This window comes from Malania oleifera, chromosome 8 (assembly GCF_029873635.1).
Source record: "Malania oleifera isolate guangnan ecotype guangnan chromosome 8, ASM2987363v1, whole genome shotgun sequence".
NCBI classification, from domain to species: Eukaryota; Viridiplantae; Streptophyta; class Magnoliopsida; order Santalales; family Ximeniaceae; genus Malania; species Malania oleifera.
Genome location: NC_080424.1, coordinates 106,287,848 through 106,297,218, shown reverse-complemented (window position 1 = coordinate 106,297,218; position 9,371 = coordinate 106,287,848). Strand labels below are relative to the sequence as shown.

General features: G+C 33.4%; 1 protein-coding gene across 1 annotated transcript; it reads right to left on the bottom strand.

The window, feature by feature from the left end:
- Positions 1-514: 514 nt before the first annotated feature.
- Positions 515-4,099, bottom strand: LOC131162167 (alcohol dehydrogenase-like 7). Its single transcript, XM_058118362.1, has 9 exons — positions 3,871-4,099; positions 3,603-3,739; positions 3,453-3,499; positions 3,029-3,354; positions 2,830-2,912; positions 2,632-2,707; positions 1,452-1,612; positions 1,119-1,283; positions 515-869 (listed from the first exon to the last, which is right to left on the bottom strand). Exons 1-9 carry the CDS (start codon positions 3,920-3,922, stop codon positions 753-755), a joined length of 1,164 nt encoding a protein of 387 aa, XP_057974345.1. The 5' UTR covers positions 3,923-4,099; the 3' UTR covers positions 515-752.
- Between the last annotated feature and the right edge of the window lie 5,272 nt (positions 4,100-9,371).

Here is a 9,371-nt window from a genome sequence, read left to right as displayed (position 1 = left end):
TTTTCAGATCCACATTTTTATAAATTCAAACTTCAAAATTCATACTCTTAAGGTCCAAATTGCAAACTCCCATATATGCTAGAATGAAGCTATTGTAAGATTTTGTTTGGGGCTTGGAAATATTAGGAAAAATAACAAAAAATATTAAGAATATGTATACAAAAAATTAATGGACAATATCAACATTTAATTTATTTTTCTTGATTTACAATCATTTTAGAACAAAATTTTTCATTTTTAAGATTGTTCGACTTAAGGAGAACACGTGAGTGAACATCGGTTTGCTTCTTATTTTGTCTCATTGATTTTCCTTTGATTTATCTTAATTTTTAATCAAAACTAAACAAAATTTCATTCTTAATAACATTTGATATAAATAGAAAATACAATGGAGAATATTTTTATCTTATTTTATTTTTTTTGTTTCTTTTTATTTCACAAATTTGTTGATCCAAAGAGACTAACAGTTTTGGTAGATACAAGATAATATGCATAACGAAATTAATAAGAAAAATTTAGAATATTAAAATATTATTCTCAAAGTTTTTCAAACTTTTAAAATGAGATTACAACCTTTAATCATTATACATATTTGCATAAGATTTTTTTATTTTTATTAAATCACTCATGACTATATTTTTATTCCATTACAAACAGTGCCAATCTCCTTATAGTACTTGAGGGTGCAACCATATGACCTTTTATTTTTTTTTAAAAAAGTAAATATGTCGAAACAAATATAGAGATTCGACTTATTTGTCCATCCAAATAATGCAACGAAGGCTCTGTCCCTCGAGAAGTAAATCGAAAGCTTTGTTTATTTCTTCAAACTTCACTTCATGCGTGGCGAATTCATCCAACTGCAGCTCCTGAAATCATCAAAACTCCACATAAAAAATAGTAAGAGAAAAGTATTGAATGCATAACCTCTTTGTATTTTCACTTAGACTTGCATTACGCTATTGCAGGCATTTTCCTGATTTACTCTTTCAATTGAGGCATGTCATTTCTTAAAATATTTCTAAGAATTAAATGTAAAATCACGTTTTCTATGTGAATTGGCTATACGTTTCAAAGAAAGAAAGAAAGAAAGAAAGAAAAGACCATATAACGATTACCTTGTCCATATACCGTTTCGCGAGGATTGGAATATCAGATTTAGCTTTAAGTCCACCAAAGAGACATCCCATGAGAGTTTTTTGATTCGTGAGTAAATCTAAAGAACTCAAATTCAATTGTGCGTCGGGCTTATCTACTCCTATGACAATCGTCTTCCCCCAACTCTGAAATTTGAAAAATAGAAAAACTAATTAACTAGATTTCATATTGTCTTACACTTAAAAATAGAAAATAAAAAGAAAAACAAAACATTTTTATCCACATACATTCTATTAGAGATAGAAAAATTCCATATTATTTCATGTGTGAGAGAAAGGAGGAAGAAAATGAACCTTGCGGCAGGAAGCAAATGCTTCTTGTACTAAGGATGCTAAGCCTACACATTCAAAGCAATAGTCTGCGCCCCCATCGGTCATCTCAGTAATCACTTGACTTGAACTTTTATCTCCACACTCTTTAGGGTTTACAAAGTCTGTCAGTCCAAATTTCTTACCTGCGTGTAAAGGAAAAAGTGACACGATGCGAAACTCAATTTCCATCAAAGAAATTAACTAAATAGTTTGAATGCCAAATAATTTTTGTGTTGGAAATGTGATGTAAGATTATGTAAAAGCACAGAGCAAAACAAAGGAACAAAAAGAAAAGAAAAGATTACTGTGCTTTTGCATAGACAAGGAAAAGTTAGGGGAAAGAAAAAGAAGAAAATTAAGACAAAAGTAAATTATATTGATTTTATATTTTGTTCAGCTTCATGCAAATTTATATTTATAATTTCAATGCTAAACTCTCATGTACTATTTGATAGCATGAGTTTCGAGTCAAAGAGACCTTCGATAAGGTTTTAAAAATTTTATTGACCTTTCTTAAGATTTAAAAACTGTCACAAACTTTCCTTAAAATTTATCAATAAAGACATAAATTTTATAAGATTTCTATCATTCTTGAAATATTAGGAAAGTCTTTCAAAATTTTTAAAATTTTAACGGAGGTCGGTGCCTTTTTATCAAATCTTTGGACAGGTAAGTGTCTTTTGCCCAATTTAGATTTATATGAATTTACACAAAACTCAATTTTATCTTATAGTGCATTGTACAAAATTTAGATCTAATACTCAAAATTTATACTTTCAAAAATATATTTAGACCGTATTTGAAATGTGAATTTTGGAGCTTGAATTTGGATTTTGATAAATTTAGATAAATTTCAATATAATTTTATATCACATCTTATTTGAATCGAATATAAATTCAAACTCAAAAACCTCTTAAATGTTAGATAGTATTTGAAAATATGAATTTTTGGTTGTGTATTTAGATTTGTGTAAAATTAAAATAAGTTCGTGTGCTAGGTTTGAGGTGGTAGGTTTAGAAACTTAAATATATATATATATATATATATTAAAAAATATACAAAATTAATATAAATTTTTATTTAAATTTACACAAATTCAATGTGAGATTTAGAAATAAAAATAGGGTTAGATTTTTCCATAGGAAAAGCATATATATTTACCAACTTCAAATTTGTCTGAGTTGACATCCACACCAATAATCCTAGCAGCTCCACAGAGTCTTGCTCCCTCTGCAACCTATCACATCAAATAATATCGAACAGAGTATATCAAACAGTGTCTTCCCATTCCGACCAATCTCAAAGCTAACGAGAAGAACAAACTATTCTCTAATTTACTCATTATTATAAGGATCATACCGCTAATCCAATTGCCCCCAGGCCGAAGATTGCAATCGTTGATCCTTTCTCTACTTTTGCTGTTCTCCACGCAGCTCCAACTCCTTCAAAAACCAAAAAAAATTGCTCTGGTCAATTTGTAGAGTGAAATTTTAAGGGCGACCCAGATAATTCAGCATGAAAAAATGAAATCCAAACTCAAAAATCATGAGTTATTTACCCGTGGAGATGCCGCAGCCGAGGAGGCATGCTCTGTTTGGGGGAACTGCAGGGTCGATCTTCGTGACATTGGCGACGTCCACCACCGTGTACTCGCTGAAGCTGGAGACGAATGCGAAATGGTACAAAATCTCTCCTTTGAGGTCCCTGAATCTGCTGGTCTCGTCCCTCGTCATCCATGGAGAGATCGTGAATGGCAGCTTCGAACACAGGTTGCTCTTCTCCGATCTGCAGTCTGTACATTCTCCGCACTCCGACATGAATGTCGGGACTACCACGTCGCCTTCCCCCACCTCGTCCACCTTCTCCCCCACACTCTCAACTACCCTGTTTACGGAATTGATTGACTCGTTGTGATGAAAACTGAAAAGAAAATGAAATGGGAAGTGGAAGCAAGGAACGGAGGATTGAAGGATTGAAGTTACCCGACGGCTTCGTGGCCGAAAATTCTTGGGAAGTAAGCAGGAGGGTCCTTCAAAATTGATAAATGCGAAGAATGATTCAATAATTAATTTAGTTGTGATTTTGCGAAGTTAATAGAACAAAATGAGATGAGCATTGGGATGAATCAGTACTTTCAGCTTCCAGAAAGTGAGGTCGGTGTGGCAGAGAGTGGTGCAGATGATTCGAATCCGAACTTCGTGAGGCATCGGCGGCGCCACCTCCACCTCTTCTATCACCAGGGGCTCCCCTGCTTCCCGGCACACGGCCGCTGCAAATTATTCTACGCATTTAGAAACAGCAAACGGAAAAAACAGAGCCTCGATACACAGTTTAAAAAAAAAAAAAAAAAAAACCAGAGTATGTTTGAAAAACAAACAGATTCGGACTTCAATTTCTCACCCCTGCATCGTATCGGCTTGGCCTCTTTTTTCCGGCATACTTGCTCAGCCATGGCGACTCTCTCTCTCTCTCTCTCTCTCTCTGAAGTCTCAAGTCCAATGCTTTAGGTGGTCGACAGGGAACGGGACGATGCAGGGTTGGGGAAGAAAACGAAGGATTTTATAGCAGCGGGCGCGGCCGCGGGCTGACGACACAACAGGGCCTTGCCCATCTCTTTAGCGACGAAAGACAAATGTGATCAACCCTTAGTCGTCGCTCAATGTATTTTTTTAATTGTTTCTGGAAATCCTTGAGTTGATTTTTATGCCCCATATTTAATATAAAAGTTACATAAAATTATGAGCTAGTTGATGAGTAGAAGATTGACCCTCTATTTTAATCATTTTTATTAATATTTAATTTATTTTTTAAAAAACTTGTAAAATAAATAATATTTTTTTAAGTATTAGAGATTTGATATTGAAAGGTAGTCTCTATAATATTTTTCTAAAGTGAGAACAAAATTCGTTTCTCTCATAAAAATACACTCAATGCCCGTGTGTCTTACATAATTCCAAACAATCAAACGAACTAGTTTCATACATTGACGTTTATGATGTCGCTTACTCGGAATTTAATAACACTTGCTAGCATTCCAAAAATCTTCATGGTTTGATATATATAAATGAGTATCAATTTGTTTGAAAAAGTTAAACCTATTATGTCTTACACTCAACTATATATATAGATTATAAATTTTAAATCTACAATTTGAATAAAATAAATTAAAAATTTATAATGTTAATTTAAGATATTTTTGGGTAAGTAATAAAAAGTCGTTTAGGTTAAAATGTGAAATGGGATAAGATGGGGCCCTGACTTGACAGGAAATGGGGAAATGTAATTTTGACCAAAGAATTTAAGGCCGCCAAGTTTTATTTTTATCCATATCCACCACTTGTGGAAATTTTCAAACTCCTCGCCCTCCGAATCTAATAATAGTGCTGGTCAACAAATGAATAATAAGTACCATAAGGGGGAGTGGAGAAGGAAGGCGGGCGATAACTGAAACTACAAAGAAAGAAGTAAAAATTATTAAATAAATCAATTCTATGCGATATCTTTAAACTTATCTAATAGTCACATTTTAATATCAAATCAATTTTTAAAAAATTAAAAAATTATTAATTATTTACCATTTTTTTATAAAAAAATTTTGACCCTCGTTTAATAAATAATTGAACTTAAATATGAATAACTTGTCTCGTTTGAATCTATAAAGACTTTGATTATAGATTTAGTTGAGTTTGTTTATTCTGTATTCGAGATCATAAATTTAGAACCTTTAATTTGGATTGAGATGAATTTGGACAACTTTTCGTATAATTTTATATTACATTTTATTAAAATCAAATACAATTCTAAATTGAAGACTTCTCTAGTCATAGGGTTATTATATCTCGAAGCTGAAGTGAAAAATCAATAAAGTGACTATGGTAGGGCCAAAAAATGTTTTGACTCTGTGTTTAGAGAGATCTTGGATTTGAATTTGCATTAGATTTGCATAAGATGTAATATAAAATTATATTGAAATTTATCTAAATTTACCTAAGTTCAAATTTAAAGTTTAAAATTCATGCTCCCAAATATAGCGTAAAGAAGTATTAATAATAATGTCTTTCCACTTTTCATTTAGTAGAACCTGCTAAGAACCATTGCAAATGTCTTGGTAGTTTAGTTTGATAAAGGTTCATTGGTTTTTTCATTTGCTTAAATGCACAAAGTTAAGCAAGTATGTTCAAATTTAATTTGAGATCAACTCAAGCTTGGACTCCATTAAAAATTTAATGAAGGAGCTAAAATATGTTAAATTTAACTTGGCTCGATTCATTTGTAATCCTAACAGACGATAGTGGTTCCAAGCCAATTTTTTGTTTCAATAGAGAAGGAAAGAAATAGTTCTCAGGTATACATTCCAAAGATGGGTCCGAACCTCCATGACATCAAATGGTTGTGGATTCACACCACCTTGAAATTTTGATCACTCCGAATTTTTTTTTCTTCATATTTATTGAAATTACCTAATAAATTTGTCACATGCCTTATATAAGTGAATTAGTTTGAAGTTAGATTATAAAACTCAATTTAATTCTCATTTATAAGTGATTAGTTCAAGATTAGGGCCTATTTAATTGTTGAAAATAATTTTTACTTTCATTTTTTTTTCATTATTTTTGGAAGGGGTTTGGTTGTAATTTGTAGGGGTAGGGTTAGGTGGGGAATGGGTTTTGGGATAATATGCTGTGGAAGGTCACTGGTGGGCTTTAGAATTTGAATGATTTTGTCTTTACTTTTGTGATGGGCTTCCCCATGAAAAGGGCAATATAAGAGAAAAGGACTTTTAACAAGTCTCAAAGTGGTCACACTTGAAGCTTTGGGTGACAAAATGAAGAAAAGTTAAGGGTTTATCTGTTATCGTACTTTCTGTTTTTGTTTATATATAATAATAATAATAAAAAAATTATAAAAAAAATATTTGTTTATACTATTAATTTTCTATTTTTGTTGCTGATTTTTTACAAAAAAAAAGGAAATATTTTGATGACTTGTAGTTATAAATTTTAATATCTAGAAATAGTTCTTTTACATTAACTAATTTTTTAATACACTTTAAAATTAAAATTAGAATAATATGATCATATGAATTTAAATATAATTAAAAAAAAAAAAACTTTGTTAGCCTTGGAGGCTACATAAGTTTAATTATTTTGTTTTGATGATAACAACCCATTAATGGTTTTAGGTGAACTAAATCTTTGCATATTAAGTTATGGTAAATTCAAACACAAATGCAAAGATTAAGTAAATTCTTAATAAGTTAGACATCATAAAAAATGAGGAGATTGTTAGCATTGGGGGCTACATAATCATGGTTTATATGTTTTGATGATATTAACCTATATGTTGTTCCTAGTATTTCCTATCTTTGTAAATCATGTTTAGTACAAGTTCTAGTGACGAATACATAAAGTATTGGATCAAAGGCAAAGGTTGGACTAAGAAGGCATCATGTCATGCCTTGAACCCATAAATGGAACCCAGGGGTAAAAATGTAAACCAACTAGTTCCTTGATTACGCGTCAAAACTGCGTAATTGGACATCTTAACTCGAGCTTTACGGTTTATATTTTTAATTAAATGTCCAAAATTGTCCAATATTTTAATAAAGTGCCAAAATCACTATTCTTGAACTTTATTACATTATTTATGAAGTTTTGGTAATTTTTTTGTTGCAGGAAAACTCTCGGGAACCAAAATCGACACCTGTTTGTATTTCATGCATAACTTTTCCATCCGAGCTCTGATCGAGACAATTCAAATCTCTGGAAAAAGAGGAAAGGATATCTACAACTTTCGTGTTTTGAGTTTTGTAAGAAACGGGCTCCAAAAAGGCCCAACTTAGCAGTGATCGCAGAGAGCAAAAATGAAGAAAAAAAAAGAAAAAAAAATTAAATTAATATTGATGTGACCCCGCCATGCATGGCCGGGTCGGGTTGGTTAAACCCGGTCTAGGGCTTTCCCCAATCCCTTTAAATTCTTCTTCTTCTCCCCCTTCTTTCATAGGCAGCCCCGTGAGGGCTCTCCTCTCTTCTTCTTCTTCTCTTATCTTGTCCCTTCTCTTTCCTTTAGCTTTTCTCTGTCCTCTCTCTTGTTCATTCTCTTAGTTCTCTTCCCCTGTTTTCCCTCTCTCACTCTCTGCTTCTCAGTTCTTTTCTCCCCTTCTGTACTTCCTTTTGGCCACAAGCTCCTCCTTCAGCACCCATGCACGGCCAGAACTCATAGCTTCTGCCCCAGCACCCCGAGCGCTGCAGCAGCGACTAGCCAGCCCCCTCCCTGTTCAGCAGCAATTTCAGCTGAGAACTTCCATCACAGCAAAAGCCCTCTGCACAGCCGTGACAACATCTAGTTTCCCTCGGGTCCTCTGCAAATACAGCCTTCAACTACTGCAGCAGACACCCCGGGCCACTCCTCTGCAACTCCATGAGCCCTCCACTCGAGAACACCCTGCTACACAGCCCCTGTCACTGCTGCAATTTCCAGCAGTCCTGCTCTGTTCTCTCTCTCTCTCTCTCTCTCTCTCTCTCTCTCTCTTATCTTTTCTCTTTCTTTTATTATTACTAATTAATCAGTTGAATATTATTAACTTTTTATTTGAGTTTATTGTTATTTTTAGATTTTGAATATTATTTGGGGTGTTTCATTATTATTAAAGTTTAATTGTTTTTTTTATTCTCTTTCGATTAATTTTTTTTTTTTGTAGATTAGTTTAATGTTCCAAGTTATTTAATTAATTTAGTTAAGGTCAGTTTCGTCAAAATTCGTATTTTTCAGTTTTGTTAAATTTCGTATTTTTATTTTTCAGTATCATTCAAAGTTTAGATTTTTGATGTGTTTGCATTTTTGTTCGAGTTTTTGGTTTGAATTATTGATCCGTATTAAAGGTTTGATTTTTAGTGTGTGTGTGTGTTTGATTGAGTTTCCATTGCATGTTTTAATTCCTTATTTGTAGTTGCCATCTTTAATAATGCGTGTTTAGGTATTTCCTTAAGTAGACTAGGATTTCCATACTTGTTTTTTTTTTTTTTAATTTAGTGAATGTTAGTTTTAGGGTTTTTAAATTACGTGTCATTTAATTCATCAGAAGTAAAATTGAAACAACCTTGAAAATCCTGAATCTGAACTGAGTTCAGTACATTTTTGTTTTCGATTGGACAAACATAAAATTAGAGATTAAAACGCATTCCCTGAGAAGACGATCTAGCCCTTGGGCTTAATATTACACAATAGAACTTCTATACTTGGGATAGCTTCCGAGCTGCTCATTTTTCGAGTGAGTCATTCCTATATCATACAAAACATCCAAGATACAGAAAAATGATGAGGGTCCGACCTCGTGGTGTTCCCAGACACCCTAAACACATCCAAATACAATCATATATACACAGCGGAATAAGGTCTTTCTATATATATATATATATATAGGCAGTACCATACCAGATTCTATACAAGAGCAGAAACAGGCTCTAACATACAACGTACAACTGGGTGCCCAACACATCCCAAAATGGCAACCCACCAAAATATAGTCCTAACACTTACCCAAGCGTTAACCGCAGTACACCAGCCACTACGCTCCCTACACTATGACGTTAGTTCCGGTTACTTGAAAGATCCGTAAAAATGTATGTACAGAAGGGGTGAGACACCTCTCAGTAAGGAAGAACACCGGTTATATCGGTGTGTGACATTTGAGTGTTATCATGATACAATATACACGCAGTTAAATGCAGTCCAGTACTAGTTTACACAGTCCATACACGCACACATATACATGATCAGCAATCCTGGTGTCGTCACACCCATTGGCCCGAAGCCGGCTCGCGACATACGACTTTGGCCCATGGCCAACCCGCGAACACAGCGCTACCGGCACATGGCTAGTCCTCGACTCCCATGGCATC